Raw genomic sequence first — 17689 nt, 5'->3', positions numbered from 1 at the left:
AGCTGCGTCTTAGTTGAGGCACTCAGGTTCTTCCTTGCCATCATGTGGCCTCTTTCCATGAGGTACAGGGACTCTGTAGTTGCCCTATGAGGGCTTAGTTGGTCTGCTGCGTGTGGGCTCTTAGTTCCCCTAACAGGGATGAACCCATTTCCTTGCATTGTGAGGCAGATTCTTAAGCATCGGACCACAAGGGAAATCCCCCATTTCTCTGCTTCAATTTCCTTCTCAGTCAGGCTCCCTCTTTTCTCCACCTCCACTCTTGACCCTTGTTCAAAACTCATTCTACCCGGAAGAGACCTCCCTGCCCCCCACCCCCCCACACACACCTTATCCACTTCTCAACCTTTAACAGGGAGCATTTACAGGTGGATTAACTGGCACACAATGAAAGAAAAACAGAAGCCAGCGATTGCCAACAATACAGACTAAATACTTTATTAGATTCCAAAATGAGAAAATAGTAGTGTGAACCTATTTTAGTATAAATCCACCACCCTCCGCAGAGAGCCTGCCTTGGCATCCACGGCCCCCCAGTCTTGGTAGCGCCTGTACTCTTGGGGCCGCAGCAGGTACTGCCGCCCCCGGTAGTTGGGCATCTCGTAGAGGACCCAGCAGCCCTCCAGCACGTGCAGCGAGCGGACCTCGCTCAGGCGGAAGCGGTCCTGGAGGCAGGCGCAATCCTCGCTCAGCTCCGCCATGAGGCCTTTGTGGTCCTCTCTCTCATACAGCCGCAGCCTATGGGAGCTTGTCTGCTCGGTCCAAACAGAGAAGGAGCAGAAAAAGCAACCAAACAGATGAACTTGCCAGGTTGGGACATGAGATGGGCAATGTGAGAACTGAGACTCTGAAATTGCTGTGATCTGTATTCTACTAGCAAATATTAACAAATATTTGTGTGTTCATTTTCCATTTTTTTAATGTGGGAGGTGGAATTTTTAAGAGGTTCAAGGTCTGGATTAGACTCCATCAAGAAATCAAATATCTTGATTCCTAATACTTAATTCCCTAATTTCTTGATTCCTACGTGATAACTCAAATTTATATTTGGGAGGAAAATGTTAGGTATTTTGTTAATATTTTAATATGAGTATTATTTGCTAAATGTATATAGGAGTGTGTGAAAGTTGCTCAGTCATGTCCAACTCTTTGGGACCCCATGCACTATACAGCCCATAGAATTCTCTAGGCCAGAATACTGAAGTAGTTAGCTCATTCCCTTCTCCAGGGGATCTTCCCAACCCAAGGATCGAACCCAGGTCTCCCACATTGCAGTAGATTCTTTACCAGCTGAGCCACCAGGAAAGGAAGCCTAAGAACACTGGAGTGGGTAGCCTATCCATTCTCCAGTGGATCTTCCTGACCCAGGAATGGAACCGGGGTCTCCTGCATTGCAGGTGGATTCTTTACCAGCTGGGCTACCAGGGAAACCCAAATGTATATACATATACACATAAATTTACCACTAAAATAAGATTTTTTAAAACCATAACTTTGGTGGAAATTTTGTTTAAATAGTCTGAAACCAGAATTCAATTGACTTTCCAAATTAAGAAAAATTACTTTCCCCAGAATTGGACAATATCTTTGAACAGCTTAATTAATAATAGACTTGTCCATATTTATTAGTCTGTCTACTGGAAACTATCAAATTTGTTCGTTATCAATTCCTTTGCTGCTGCTGCTGCTGCTAAGTCGCTTCAGTCCTATCCGACTCTGTGCGACCCCATAGAGGGCACCCCACCAGGCTCTCCCATCCCTGGGATTCTCCAGGCAAGAACACTGGAGTGGGTTGCCATTTCTTTCTCCAATGCATGAAAGTTTAAAGTGAAAGGGAAGGTGCTCAGTCGTGCCCGACTCTTAGTGACCCCACGGACTGCAGCCTACCAGGCTCCTCCATCCATGGGAGTTTCCAGGCATGAGTACTGGAGTGGGTTGCCAGTGCCTTCTCCGATCAATTCCTTTACTATAGGTTAAAAACTGATTTGTTAGAAATACTGCCTTCTTATGCCCAACTGGCTCCCCACTTGTGTTAAATCCTGCAGTGATATTAACATTTGTTACAGACAAGCTCTGTTTGACCTAATGGCAGTAAAAATTAAAAACAAAACTGACTCCTTCCCTAAGTGAATTCATTCTTAAATTCTCTGCTGGGGTGTGTGTGTGTGTGTGTGTGTGTGTGTGTGCGTGTGTGTGTGTGGGTGGTGTGTGTGGGTGTGTGTGGGTGGGTGGGTGGGTGTGCGCTGCGCGCGCGCGCGCGCCTAGATCTAACTGGGCTTTGTCAGCTTCCGAAAGGCCACTTAACTCTTACTTAAAGGAAAACCTCCATGCCTTAACACCCATCGGTAACAGACTGCAGGACACTCAGGCGGCAGGATTGGAATCAAGCGGAACTCACGTCGGGAATGAGACAGCAGGAGCGGATGGAGTCGCTGAGGCCCATCCACTGCTGGTAGTCGGGGTAGTCGCCGCGCCGCAGGAAGTACTGGTGGCCCTGGTAGTTGGGGCGCTCATACAGCATCCAGCAGCCGCTGTCCACGCGGATGGAGTTGCAGCGGCTGAAGTAGGGCTGCAGGTTGGGGCAGTCGCTGCTGCACTCGTAGCGGCGGCCCTGGAAGCCCCGGTCCTCGTAGAATGTGATCTGCAAAGGAAGAATAATTCAAAATTAAATCATTAGCTCCCCGTAATAAATCCTGTATAAAGGCATTTCCCCCCTCCATTTTATTTCCCTTGTGTTCCATTCACCTTCCCCATGGCTGATTGACAACGGATGATGCGAGTTCAGTGCTATGAGGCCCCAGCCGCGCGCCGGGTCTATATAGCAGGGCGGCTGCTGCGTTGGCAAGAACAACACAAAAGGGGCCCCGGGGGGGTGAATAAGGGGATTTTTTGGATCCCTTTTACGTGCTGCATTCAGTGGAAATGCCTGTCGAGCTTGCCCTCATTCTCTGGTATATTCTAACGCTGTCCTGTACGGGTTCTGGGTGAGTCCCTAGAGTTGCTTTTGTTTGGATTCTTGGTGTTTTATAAATTTATCAGCACATCAGGCTGAACTTTTGACCTGAGACTCACATCTGTATACATATGATTCAGTTATGCCCCGTGTATTTTCTGGGAAAAATCTATGCCCTTATGGACAGGCCCCCAGAATTCCAGAGAGGCTGTGGGTGAAGCAGAATGCCACACGCACTAACTTTCCTGGACAACAGAGACCACTCTGTCTAAGACTTCTTTCTTCACAGCACTTGTCAAGCCAGTGCAGGACACAAATCTGGATTCTGATTTTTGCTAGTTTTGACTGGGCTGGCCTGTTAAGACATAGCTATTAAACTTCCTCTTTGGTGAGTACACTTCATATAACTGGAGTCCAGCCCCTGGCAGCCAAGTTGTGATACAGACCAAAAGAAAGGTTTTTGTGGCCATTGGGTTCAAGGCTGAGAAGTATATTGCTTTATAGATTGCTTCCCCTTTGCCGGGAGAAGGTGGTGAAACTTCATGGACTCGGACTGTCTACTTAGTAGCCACGTGAACTTGGCCAAGCCTTATGACTTCTCAAAGCAGGAGTTATTTCATAATACTTACCTCATGGGATATACTATGTGGAATGAGAAAGAAAGGAAGGGTAGCTTCTAATAGTTGAGAGCTGGCCTGGCCCTCAGAGCTAGGCCATATTTCCCTGCTAGACAAAAGAATCTCACAAAATACCAATTTCAGGAAAGGTTACCCTGAGATCATGATGAAATGAGACAAAATAAGGCCGCTTCATAATTTTGTCTCAGCATAGGTGGAAACAAAGCCAGCGTGCCACCCACAAAATACCAGCACCCCCTCTCTCAGCCAAAACGATTAACTGCTACTTCTTTATCAATTGCAGCTTTATCTTTGTTTTTTGCTCCCTTCCCCACGAGTAGATTTATTAAGATATTCAATCATAAAATTACCCTTGCTGCCCCACCCAATCAAGTCAATTCTTATTTTTTAGACACTTGCCCAATTCACCTAACCAAAGTACAAATCCTTTCATAGTTCTTTCTAAGCCTCCAAAGACGGTCCATGCTTCCCCATGGAGTATGTTCTCTCTGCTGCTGTTACCAGTAACAAACCCTCTTGTTTCATGCACGTGTTTCTGGTGGTCTTTGGCTGAAGGACATTGACATGCATAAATGGGATTATGTGTTTAATGTGTTGGGCATGTACATGGCACAAATGAGCACTGAATAACTGTTTGGTATTAGTCATAGTGAGATATTATTAAGGATGACTTCAACCCATTCATCTCTCTCAGAGATGTTCAATCCTTTCAAAGATGCCTTAAAAAACGTCTCCACCACAAAGAAAGTATAGATTTGGAAAGAACTTTAGAAATCACCTAAGGCTATGGAACTCTGCTCAATGTTATATGGCAGCCTGGATGGGAGGCGGGCTTGGGGGAGAATGGATGGTGGTGGTGGTGGTTTAGTCACTAAGTCGTGTCTGACTATTGTGATCCCATGGATTGTATAGCACGCTAGACCCTGCTGTCCATGGGATTCTCCAGGCAAGAATACTGGACTGGGTTGCCATTTCCTTCTCCTGGAGAATAGATACATTTATATATATATGGCTGAGTCCATTTGCTGTTCTCCTGACACTATCACAATATTGTTAATTGGCTATAGCCCCATTCAAAAAGAAAAGTGCAAAAAAAAAAAAAGAAAGAAATCACCTAGTGCTCTTCAGACTCCAGTGTGCATATGCACACTGTGCTTATTAAAAATGCTACAGCTCTACTTTTGTCCAAGATTCTGCATTATTAGATCTAGAAAAAACCCTAGGAGTTTATATTTCTAACCAGCAGCACCAGGTTGTTCTTGGACCAAACTTTGAAAAACACTGTTCTGATCTATTCCTTCTTTTTTTCTTTTTCTTCCTTCCTTCCTTTTTTTCTGTGTGTGTATAGTTGATTTATAATGTTAAGTTAGTTTTAAGAATAGTGATTCAGTTATTTGTATATTTATATCTGTTCTTTCTCAGATGCTTTCCCTTATGGATTATTGAGTATAGTCCCCTGTGCTATATATTAGGCCCTTGCATACTATTTTATATGTGCTAATCTGTATATGTTATCCTAAACTCCTAATTTATCTCCCTCTTCCCTATCCATCTTTACTTCTGTATTCTTACTAACTGGCAGAAAGAACTGGCACATAAAGTTTGCTCAGTAAATGTCTGGGGGATATGAATGTTATTCCCTCATCTGAAATTCATCCTGGTAGTAGTCCACAGGACCTATTTCAAATGCTCAGCACAACAGGCCTACACACTCCCTTTATAATAGGCACGATGAGTAAGCAAAAGAGAGAAGACAAAAGTTGTGTTGTCCCCTAAGTCCTCCGCTCTTTCATAATTCTAATGGCTGTGTCTCCTGAGATGCCACATCAGTGTTACAGCAGCAGGGGCCAACTCCACGGTTTTGCTAGTGTCTGAAGTCCAGTCGACAATTGGCCTTACCATGCACCTGCTTTCTTCCTAGTAATTAATGTAGCATTTGTATCGTATACCTGCTTGGTTAAATGAGAAGATGTCATTTGGTTGGTGGCCATGAAGACCAAGCGTTCTCAAAGAAGGAGACTGGGTAAGAGCCCACAGATGATCATCGTAGCACCAGCCTCAGAAAACTTATATAAATAGTGTCTTGACTTCTAACAGGCTGAACTGTTCTCAGAACTTCCTGAGATGCTCTTCCCAGGTTATAATTTGACTCAAATAAAAATTTTCCAATTCCTTTTTAGGTTAACTGGTTAATTTTTCATTGACAAAAACGATGTTATTTTGTTTAAGCAACAGGTGGTTGTGATCGTCAGTTTTGCAGTGGCTCAGATGGTAAAGCGGGTGCCTGAAATGCGGGAGACCTGGGTTCGATTCCTGGGTGGGAAAGATTCCCTGGAGAAGGAAATGGCAATCCACTCCAGCACTCTTGCCTGGAAAATCGCATGGATGGAGGAGCCTGATAGGCTACAGTCCATGGCGTTGCAAAGAGTCGGACACGACTGAGAGACTTCGCAAGGAAGAAAATTTGAATTCCAAAAGTCCAGAGGGAATGGAATAAGACACTTGCTAACATGAGGACATACCCCTTGGCAGCAGAGCAGGAAAACTGGGGAGGGAAGCCATGGAGAGGAGAAAGTTTTGAGGGTGTGGCTTGGTAAATTGAGACTTGACACTTTTCTGGAATAGCTGCGACTTCAGTTTATTTGTTTGGTGGAACTTTTATAAGGTAAGGTTAGTCAGGCCAGAGATGCTGGGGATTCAAAGGGAGAAAAGAGGACAAGATGGAAGGAAAAGATTTAAAACCTGAACTTGTTAAAAACTAGGACATATAGGAAATACTTATGTGTATAGAGTATGTAAGCTGATATCAACGTTTTCTCGAATTGGTAGTTCATCTTCATGGGGAGAAGGTTAGTGAGTTCCTATAGGATTATCCCTTCTTTGTTTCACCTCAGACTCTCATCTGTTCAAGATCCCAGGGTTTAGAGAGAGGACACAGAGAAGGAGGAAGGTAGATTAGGAGTTAGTTTGAGCATAATGTCTTCCCGCAGCCTCTCCCCATTGTTGACTTTTTCTTTACTTTGGGATTAGAAGGTGGATAGTGTTCCCTTTGCCTGCCCCTCAGGAAGGGAAACAACTTGCAGAGTTGATCAACGAGAACCAAGGTCTCTAACTTTTTCTTTATTTTTTTTTTGACCAGAGAAAGGTTTATTGCAGGGCCATGCAGGGAGACAGGTGGCTCATGCCCCCCTAAACTCCAAAGTCCCCAGAGGGTTTCAGTGAAGCACTTTTATTTTTTTTATAGAACCATTTCCATTTATTATACCTCATTTGATTCTCTCATTTATTCACACAGCACTCAATTAACATTTGATTGCACTCAGACAGTGGGTATGCAGCTGGTCACAGGTATTTTACATTCTAGTAATAAAGAGAAACACTGAGGAAGTAAAAGAGAACATTTCAGATAGTATTGAGGAACACTAAACAAGTAAAAGATAAAATTTCAGGTAAATCACTTCAGATGGAGCGAGTTGGGTGTAATCCACTTCAGATGGAGCGAGAGTTATAATCAACAGATAGAATGGTCATATGGCATCTCCAGAGAAGTTGATATTTGTACGGGGACCTATTGTCCAAAAGAAGCCAGCCTGTGGAGATCATGTAGAAGTCATTATAAGCCCAAAGGAACTTTGTATGCAAAGGTCCTGAGGTAGGAATTAGCAGTGTCTCTAATTTTATGTGCTTTCAGTTCCAGTATTTCAGGATAATTTCCATATGTGGAGTTTGTGATTTTATTTCTACTAAGCAAATAACATAAAGCTCAGCACTCCAAGAAGCTTTTGGCTTTCTCATTCACGTTTGTTGTATTATTATTGGCAAACAGAGGATCCTGGCTAATGTCCCCAGGAAGCCAACACAATTCTTAAGAGTTTAAAGGTTAAAGGAACTGGAATTTAGGAACAATTAATACCAAATAATGCAGCAACCTCCAGGGAAGGAAACTTTATGAAAAGCCTAACCATGTGCCCCCGTTTGCCTGGAACAGTCCCTGTTAATGCCTCTTGCCCCAGTGCAGTGCTTAATAAAACACAATCTCACTCTCAAAAATGACTCAGGTTAAGCAACAAATGCTATGCTTGCTCTGGTAATAAGCCACTAGGGCAGTGGATGTGGAGGCCTTGAGGGTGTGGATGGGAGGACGCTCTATAAAAAGTGAACCACCATGTGGGTATATCTAAGAACAGAGAAGAGAGGAGCAGGGATGGGAAAGACCAGGCCAACCAAGAGCAGGTTGGAGCTTGCAGACCAGAGCTGCTGCTGCTGCTAAGTCGCTTCAGTCGTGTCCGACTCTGTGCGACCCCATAGACGGCAGCCCACCAGGCTCCCCCGTCCCTGGGATTCTCCAGGCAAGAACACTGGAGTGGGTTGCCATTTCCTTCTCCAATGGATGAAAGTGAAAAGTGAAAGTGAAGTCGCTCAGTCTTGTCCGACTCTTCACGACCCCATGGACTGCAGCCTACCAAGCTCCTCTGTCCATGAGATTTTCTAGGCAAGAGTACTGGAGTGGCTTGCCATTGCCTTCTCTGGCAGACTAGAGCAGGACCACTTAATATTAAACTTGATATTGCTGTGTTGTTATGATCTAAACTTGCATCTCACCCTCACAACCTCTATAACAAAGCTGGCTGCACACATTATTGCTTTATGTGAGAAATGGTTCAGGAGTTAAAGGAAAAGGCAGTATGTCACCAATTTAGGTCAGTGTGGATCTACTCAGTCATGAGGCAGGAGTTCAGAGCAGAGGGTAACTCAGTTCAGTTCAGTCGCTCAGTCATGTCCGACTCTTTGAGACCCCATGGATTGCAGCATGCCAGGCCTCCCTGTCCATCACCAACTCTTGGGGTTTACCCAAACTCATGTCCATTGAGTCGGTGATGCCATCCAACCATCTCATCCTCTGTTGTCCCCTTCTCCTCCTGCCTTCAATCTTTCCCAGCATCAGGGTCTTTTCAAATGAGTCAGTTCTTCGCATCAGGTGGCCAAAGTATTGGAGTTTCAGCTTCAACATCAGTCCTTCCAATGAACACTCAGGACTGATCTCCTTTAGGATGGACTGGTTGGATCTCCTTGCAGTCCAAGGGACTCTCAAGGGTCTTCTCCAACACCACAGTTCAGAAGCATCAGTTCTTCAGCACTCAGCTTTCTTTATAGTCCAACTCTTACATCCATACATGACCACTGGAACAACCATAGCCTAGACTAGATGGACATTTGTGGATAAAGTAATGTCTCTGCTTTTTAATATGCTCTCTAGGTTGGTCATAACTTTTCTTCCAAGGAGTAAGTGTCTTTTAATTTCATGGCTGCAATCGCCATCTGCAGTGATTCTGGAGCCCCAGAAAATAAAGTCAGCCACTGTTTCCCCATCTATTTGCCATGAAGTGATGGGACTGGATGCCATGATCTTAGTTTTCTGAATGTTGAGCTTTAAGCCAACTTTTTCACTCTCCTCTTTCACTTTCTTCAAGAGGCTCTTTAGGTCTTCTTCACTTTCTGTCATAAGGGTGGTGTCATCTGCATATCTGAGGTTATTGATATTTCTCCCAGCAATCTTGATTCCAGCTTGTGCTTCTTCCAGCCCAGCGTTTCTCATGATGTACTCTACATATAAGTTAAATAAGCAGGGTGACAATATACAGCCTTGATGTACTCCTTTTCCTATTTGGAACCAGTCTTGTTCCATGTCCAGTTCTATCTGTTGCTTCCTGACCTGCATACAGGTGTCTCAGGAGGCACGTCAGGTTGTCTGGTATTCCCATCTCTCAGAATTTTCCAGTTTATTGTGATCCACACAGTCAAAGGCTTTGGCATAGTCAATAAAGCAGAAATAGATGTTTTTTCTGGAACTTTCTTGCTCTTTTGATGATCCAGCTGATGTTGGTAATTTGATCTCTGGTTCCTCTGCCTTTTCTAAAACCAGCTTGAACATCAGGAAGTTCATGGTTCACATATTGCTGAAGCCTGGCTTGGAGAATTTTGAGCATTACTTTACTAGCATGTGAGATGAATGCAACTGTGAGGTAGTTTGAGCATTCTTTGCCATTACCTTTCTTTGGGATTGGAATGAAATCTGACCTTTTCCAGTCCTGTGACCATTGCTGAGTTTTCCAAATTTGCTGGCATTTTGAGTGTAGCACTTTCATAGCATCACCTTTTAGGATTTGAAACAGCTCAACTGGAATTCCATCACCTCCACTAGCTTTGTTCATAGTGATGCTTTCTAAGGCCCACTTGACTTCACATTCCAGGATGTCTGGCTCTAGGTGAGTGATCACACCATCGTGATTATCTGGGTCATGAAAATCTTTTTTGTACAGTTCTTCTGTGTATTCTTGCCACCTCTTCTTAATATCTTCTGCTTCTGTTAGGTCCATACCATTTCTGTCCTTTATCGAGCCCATCTTTGCATGAAATGTTCCCTTGGTATCTCTAATTTTCTTGAAGAGATCTCAGTCTTTCCCATTCTATTGTTTTCCTCTATTTCTTTGCACTGATCACTGAGGAAGACTTTCTTATCTTTCCTTGCTATTGTTTGGATCTCCACATTCAAAGGGTATATCTTTCCTTTTCTCCTTTGCTTTTGGCTTCTCTTCTTTTCACAGCTATTTGTAAGGCCTCCTCAGACAGCCATTTTGCTTTTTTGCATTTCTTTTCCATGGGGATGGTCTTGCTCGCTGTCTCCTCTACAGTGTCACGAACCTCTGTCCATAATTCATCAGGCACTTTGTCTATCAGATCTAGTCCCTTAAATCTATTTCTTACTTCCACTCTATAATCATAAGGGATTTGATTTAGATCATACCTGAATGGTCTAATGGTTTTCCCCACTTTCTTCAATTTAAGTCTGAATTTGGCAATAAAGAGTTTATGATCTGAGCCACAGTCAGCTCCCTAACTGGGGAAACCATAAACAACTCATTCCCTCTCCAGAATGACAAGATACGTTGAGTATATATGTGTGTTGGAAGAAGTGGTACATATCTCCTACCCCCTGTAAGATGAGATTTGAGCCATTTATTAGATTCTCAAAGGATGGGATACTTCTGATGCATTTTGACCTGAAGCCGACAGCTCATTGAGGAACTTATTTATTTTTAATATTTACTTATTTTACTGCATCAGGTCTTAGTTGTGGCCTACAGGTTTAGCCTTTTCATAGCATGTGGGATCCTAGTTCCCTGACCAGGGAGCAAACCCACATGCCCTGCATTGCAGGGTGGATTCTTAACCACTGGACCACTAGGGAAATCCTGAGCAACTTTAAAAGAGTCCTAAGATCTGTGTTTAATTATCATAGGACATTGTTTACTCAATATCGTCTTTACTAGGACCCACAAGAAAATCTTCTTTTAGATTTCATTATTGGGCATGGTTAGGCTAGTTTTGAATAATTAATTTATTTGCTTTATAGACTCAGTCAGTCATGGAGGTGATCTTACTTCCCTCTGTATCTTGGTTGCTGGGTCCAAATCTGGCTCTATCTTCAGCCACCAAAGTGCCTTATCACACCCAGTTTGGGCTTAAGTTTCACTCTTAGCTCCATCTCTCTTTCTCTCTCTTATTTTTCTTATGACCAAATTTCCTCATTCATCTATTTTTACTTTCTTTAATGTATTATGTTGTAATTTTTTATTAGTGACCTTAATTCATTTTTTAGTAAATTTATTTTTTAATTGAAAGATAATTGCTTTGCAGAATTTTCTTGTGTTTTGTCAGACATAAACATGAATCAGCCATAAGTACATATATGTCCCCTCCAATTAATCAGACTTCTCCAGAAAATTTCAATCTTCTATTTTTTACATCTTTTCTTTCTTTTTGGCTTTACTGAGTGGCATGTGAGATCTTAGTTCCCGCACCAGAGATTGAACCCATGACTCTATGCAAGCATAGAGTCCCAACCACTGGACTGCCAGGGAAGTTCCCAGTGCTTTATTTTTGATTTAGTATTATTTTTCACATGTCATAATACTTTACCCCTATTAAAGTGATAGGAGGCAGAATTTTTCTATGTGTCGGTGTTTTTGCTAAAAATCCTGGAAAATTTCTGCAAAGCACATACTGCAAAGAGACAGTGAGTTCTAGTTCCGTGAAAATATCATGGAGGTATGAGATATTGGACATAGAATTGGGAGAAATGGTTGGAGGCTGTTAGAAAGACAAGGAGGGAAGTGGTGAAATGACCAGTTTGTTTGTTTATGGAGCTAAAGTAAGAGTCAAGATGCTAAGGATGACTTTGTTGATTAGGTAAAATTTGGATTAAATAGGGAAGATGGTGGGATAACCTGGAGGGATAACTTGAAGTGTTTCAACAAGTACTTATCAATATTATTATAACTGTAGATATATCCTTGTAAGGTTAACCACAAATGGGTTGACCCAGTTGAGTTGAACTTTGAGCCTACGCGGTCTAGCTTAGGGCTTCCCTGGTGGCTCAGATGGTAAAGAATCTGCCTGCAAAGTGGAAGGCCCGGATTCAATCCCTGGGTCGGAAAGATCCCCTGGAGAAGGGAATGGCAACCCACTCCAGTATTCTTGCCTGGAGAATCCCATGGACAGAGGAGCCTGGCGGGCTACAGTCCATGGGGTTACAAAGAGTCAGACATGACTGAGCGACTACACTTTCACATGGTCTAGACTTTAAAAGAATGCTGGCAGAAATATCCTCTACTTAATTCCCCTTACGAGATGTTGTTCCCCATCTTAAAAACATGTCATCATATCTGGCCAAATGCCATTAATTGCTTATGAAGACCCCATACATGAAAAGAAAGGCAGGACTCTATTTGTGCCAGAAACACAAGCTAAATCTTTTATTCGATTCTAAAGGAGAAAAGTGGAGAATTTAAAACTTCAATAAAAATCCATCACCCGTCTTAAAGAACCAACTTTGGCATTCATTGCCCCCCAGTCGAGATATCTCCTGTACTCCCCTGGCCTCAGCAGGTACTGCCTTCCCCTGTAGCTTGGCATCTCATAGAGGACCCAGGAACCCTCCAGCACGTTGAGGGAGTGAACCTCATTGAGGTGGAAGCGGTCTTGAAGAGAGGGACAGTCATCTGTGATCTCTGACATCTGTCCTCTGAAGTCATCTCGCTCGTAGATCCTCATTCTGAAAGTGCCGGTGTGCTGGGTGACAGATAGAAAAGAAAAAGTAAATGGATACAAATAGAGAGAAATTAAAGTTCTAGCCCCTGTGCTCCCTGGTCACACCTGCCCCAGAGCTCTCTTAGTCCAAGTCTACAACAACCATGTTTGCAGGGTTAAGGTGCCTTCCCTGCCCTCATTGCCCATTTGTGAATCTAACACCTTCTGGGCTAAGCTAGAAACAGAGTACAGCAGCCCTTCAGTTGTTATGTAGCACCCTCTCCTTGAGAATTAAGGTTGGTCTAAAATAAGGTTGATTATTTTAGGGCTTCTTATCAGAGAAAGTTCCTCTCAAAGTAGAAAAGTAAGCATCATTGGAAAGTGAAGCCTCATTTGATCTATTACTCTTGTTAAAAAGGAACCAAAATTTAGCTATTTCTGTAAGACCAATGTTTTGCTTTTCATGTTTACTTTGGAACAAAGGATTATGAGGCCCTTGTGAAAAAAAAAAAAATAAGATGGCACATTTTTTCTACCTCTGTCTTTGTAACCTCATTTTCAGTTCAAATTTCAACCTATGTGACAATCAAGCTTCCTTTCTGACCTCCTACCCTCCCCTTCCTCACTCCCTCAGCAGCAGGAATCATCTTCATGAAACTTGGATGTTTTGTGAAGTTTGGATGACACTTATCCCACCCCCCAACCCCCAACTCCCACACATTCTTCTAAGAACTCTGCAATCACTCTCAGGGAAATACTGGATCTCAAACTTTAGTTTTGATGAGGCTTTCCTCTGATTCCTACCCCTAAACAAGCTAATAGGTACCGATTACAAAATTAGAATAGAAACCAGGGGGCCTGTCTTCTCTAGGAAGAAAATCAAATAGAAAAGTAAGTCAAAGCAAGCAAAAGTATTTTTATCAATTAAACAGACACAGATTGTATTTATAAATTTGGATATACTGGGTTTCTGAGTTGACACAGCTTGCAATGACCACTTAAAAAAAAATTATATCTTGGAGTAGGAGTTTGGGGTTAGCAGATGCAAGTATTGTATTTAGAATGGATAAACAAGAAGGCCCTACTATACAGCACAGGGAACTATATACAATATCCTGTGATAAACCAAAATGGCAAATAATATAAAAATGTATTGTATGTATAACTGAATCTCTTTGCTGTACAGCAGAAATTAGCACAAAATTTTAAATCACCTATACTTAAAAAAAAGAAATGATATCTTGAATAGATAACTTCAGTCTCTTCTATGACATGCTTTCTCTTAATGCGTCTTTTTATCTTTGACTACATTTAAAACATAAAACACTGGGAATCTGTGATTTGAAAAAAAAAAAAAACACCACGGAGTTCATGAAGAATGGCTTCCCATCTGAGACACCCCTCTAGAATGGACTGCATGTCCTGGGCTCACTCCCACTTCCTGCTGTCTAGTTAGAACGATTTGGTTGAGGAATGCTATTTTTTAATGGCTTTGATGTCCAAAGAGACGGAAGACAAAGACAGAACCAGGCTCACTTGCGGGATGAGGCGGCAGGAGCGGATGGAGTCGCTGAGGCCCATCCACTGCTGGTAGTCGGGGTAGTCGCCGCGCCGCAGGAAGTACTGGTGGCCCTGGTAGTTGGGGCGCTCATACAGCATCCAGCAGCCGCTGTCCACGCGGATGGAGTTGCAGCGGCTGAAGTAGGGCTGCAGGTTGGGGCAGTCGCTGCTGCACTCGTAGCAGTGGCCCTGGAAGCCCCGGTCCTCGTAGAAGGTGATCTGCAGAATGGAAGATGTGGGAGCATGAAGCGATTTGCAGCCCCGCTGAGGATGCCGCGACGGGGCAAAGGTGGAGCGTCAGGTACCCCGCACTTACCTTTCCCATGTTGGCGAGAGGGAGCAGGAGGTGTTCGCTGGGTGCTGTGTGGGACTAGGGGGAGGGCCGCTGTATATATAGCAGCCCTGACTGCTGCCTCCGCAGGAAATCACACAAAAGGGGCCTATTTCGGTGAGTAAGGGGATTTGCAAGCTCTCCGCTCCCCCTCCCCCTGGTCATTGGGCTTAGCTGAATGTTTACTCTCATTCTTTCTGGTAGGTTCGGGTTTTTCTAATTCACAAAAGCTGTTGTTGCCACCAAAATGAAAAGTCTTTCCTCTTTAGAAGGATGAGCAAAATTCTATCCCCATGCTTTTAGTTTATAGCCTACTCTGCTTAACTGACTCCTTAAAGGTAATTAAACATGTTCTGCTTAGGGACTGGTGTTTACAAAAAATTCTTGAAAATGAGAACTGTAATATCTTAAGGAAGAGGGAATCAAATGAAGTAATTTGTGAAAATGCTTTGAAAAGCATAAAGTTAGTTCAAATTCAAGACTCTGTGATTATCAATGTTGTTGTTTGGAGGCCTATCTTGAGTGAAATTGACACTTGGCTGGAAATTTGTGGGCTCCCTGAAGCTGGAAATGATACTTGTTCTTTTCTGTCCCTGAGCTCTAGAGCAGGGGATGGGCACAGAGTAGGCCCTCAGTCCTTGGCTTTGACCTGAATGAAAGCAGATGGTTGTGGCCTTCCTCTCTTCATGTCTCCCTGGGAGCCTGCATCCTTCCTTCTGCTGGTGCTGCCCAGACATTGCTCGCTTTCTGGGGGGGTTCCTGGCCTCCTTCAAATGTCCTAAGATCTGTCTTTCCTCTTCACCTTGATAAGCGTGATTTGAGTTAATATAAGGAGTAATGTTCTCCAAGCCAGGCTTGAGCAATACATGAACCGTGATCAAGCTGGTTTTAAAAAAGGCAGAGGAACCAGAAATCAAATTGCCAACATCCGCTGGATCATGGAAAAAGCAAGAGAGTTCCAGAAAAACATCTATTTCTGCTTTATCGACTATGCCAAAGCCTTTGACTGTGTGGATCACAATAAACTGTGGAAAATTCTGAAAGAGATGGGAATACCAGACCACCTGACCTGCCTCTTGAGAAATCTGTATGCAGGTCAGGAAGCAACAGTTAGAAACGGAGATGGAACAGCAGACTGGTTCCAAATAGGAAAAGAAGTACGTCAAGGTTGTATATTGTCACCCTGCTTATTTAACTTATATGCAGAGTACATCATGAGAAACACTGGACTGGAAGAAACACAAGCTGGAATCAAGATTGCTGGGAGAAATATCAATAACCTCAGATATGCAGATGACACCACCCTTATGGCAGAAAGTGAAGAGGAACTAAAAAGCCTCTTGATGAAAGTGAAAGTGGAGAATGAAAAATTTGGCTTAAAGCTCAACATTCAGAAAACAAAGATCATGGCATCTAGTCCCATCACTTCATGAGAAATAGATGGGGAAACAGTGGAAACAGTGTCAGACTTTATTTTTTGGGCTCCAAAATCAGTGCAGATGGTGATTGCAGCCATGAAATTAAAAGACGCTTACTCCTTGGAAGAAAAGTTATGACCAACCTAGATAGCATATTCAAAAGCAGAGACATTACTTTGCCGACTAAGGTCCATCTAGTCAAGGCTATGGTTTTTCCCAGGGTCATGTATGGATGTGAAAGTTGGACTGTGAAGAAAGCTGAGTGCCGAAGAATTGATGCTTTTGAACTGTGGTGTTGGAGAAGACTCTTGAGAGTCCCTTGGACTGCAAAGAGATCCAACCAGTCCTTTCTGAAGGAGATCAGTCCTGGGTGTTCTTTGGAAGGAATAATGCTGAAGCTGAAACTCCAGTACTTTGGCCACCTCATGCGAAGAGTTGACTCATTGGAAAAGACTCTGATGCTGGGAGGGATTGGGGGCAGGAGGAGAAGGGGACGACAGAGGATGAGATGGCTGGATGGCATCACTGACTCGATGGACGTGAGTCTGAGTGAACTCCGGGAGTTGATGATGGACAGGGAGGCTTGGCGTGCTGCGATTCCTGGGGTCTCAGAGAGTCGGACACGACTGAGCGACTGAACTGAACTGAACTGAAGGAGTAATGTGGGAGCTTCTCTGGTGGTTCAGTGGTGAAGAATCTGCCTGCTGTGCAGGAAGTGTGAGTTTGATCCCTGGGTCAAGAAGATCCCCTGGAGAAGGAAATGGCAACCCACTCCAGTATCCTTGCCTGGGAAATCCCATGGACAGAAAAGCCTGGTGGGCTACAGTCCCTGGGGTTGCAAAAACATCAGACATAACTTTTTGACTGAACAACAGCAAGTAGTAATGTAGAAACCCTCAAGGTGCCACATCCCCTACTTTCTCAGACTTTTGAGATGCTAGACAGCACCCAGGCTAGACAACAGAGCATCTTCATGGTATGGACTTCACAGTGCAGCACGGGGACCCCTAAAGTCCCCAAGACACTTCCAAGGGGTTCATATGGTCAGAACAGTTTTCATAACAATGTGTGCATGTGTACTTAGTCGCTTCAGTCATGTCAGACTCTGCAACCCTAGGGACTGTAGTCCACCAGGCTCCTCTGTCTGTGGGATTTTCCAGGTGAGAATCCTGGAGTGGATTAATCTTCCAGGGGACCTTCCTGGCCCAGGGACTAAACCCGTGTCTCCTGCAGCTCCTGCATTGCAGGTGGATTTTTTTTTTCTTTTTTCTTTTTTACTGCTGAGACACTGGGGAAGCCCCCAAGATGTTATTTGCCCTTTTCACTCTTCTTCCTTCACACGTGTGCAGTGGAGTTTTTCCAGAGGCTGTATGACGTGAAAGAGGCTGAAGTGACTTAGCATGCATGCATGCATTGGAGAAGGAAATGGCAGCCCACTCCAGTGTTCTTGCCTGGAGAGTCCCAGGATCGAGGAACCTGGTGGGCTGCAGTCTATGGGGTTGCACAGAGTTGGACACGACTGAAGTGACTTAGCAGCAGCAGCAAAGCAATTTCAGCCTTTTCATTACTTGCTTTTTGCTTTGGAAAACATGGTTATTATTCATAAAACATATTATTTATGTTAACATGTAATAGATTTATCACCTAAGGCTCTACCTATAAAAAGAGAAACCCACCATGGGTAAGGGGTCCCTCTACTGGA

At 43.6% G+C, this 17689-nt stretch overlaps 2 protein-coding genes across 3 annotated transcripts; both read right to left on the bottom strand.

Moving 5' to 3' along the window:
- On the bottom strand, nucleotides 410–2789 carry CRYGC (crystallin gamma C). 2 transcript variants are annotated; one of them, XM_005676441.1, is made up of 3 exons: nucleotides 2743–2789; nucleotides 2396–2638; nucleotides 410–749 (listed from the first exon to the last, which is right to left on the bottom strand). In XM_005676441.1, the coding sequence occupies exons 1-3, from the start codon at nucleotides 2749–2751 to the stop codon at nucleotides 477–479; spliced, it is 525 nt and encodes a 174-aa protein (XP_005676498.1). In that variant the 5' UTR covers nucleotides 2752–2789; the 3' UTR covers nucleotides 410–476. The 2 variants fall into 2 exon arrangements, with proteins under 2 accessions (XP_005676498.1, XP_005676499.1); XM_005676442.1 differs by having other exon boundaries at nucleotides 477–752; nucleotides 2743–2751.
- LOC102189173 (gamma-crystallin B) lies at nucleotides 12377–14590 on the bottom strand. The gene is made up of 3 exons (XM_005676443.3): nucleotides 14555–14590; nucleotides 14215–14457; nucleotides 12377–12720 (listed from the first exon to the last, which is right to left on the bottom strand). Exons 1-3 carry the CDS (start codon nucleotides 14561–14563, stop codon nucleotides 12445–12447), a joined length of 528 nt encoding a protein of 175 aa, XP_005676500.2. The 5' UTR covers nucleotides 14564–14590; the 3' UTR covers nucleotides 12377–12444.

Source organism: Capra hircus, chromosome 2 (genome assembly GCF_001704415.2).
Source record: "Capra hircus breed San Clemente chromosome 2, ASM170441v1, whole genome shotgun sequence".
Lineage (NCBI taxonomy): Eukaryota > Metazoa > Chordata > Mammalia > Artiodactyla > Bovidae > Capra > Capra hircus.
Note: the sequence above shows the minus strand (reverse complement) of the source record. Positions and strands in the feature narration are given on the sequence as shown.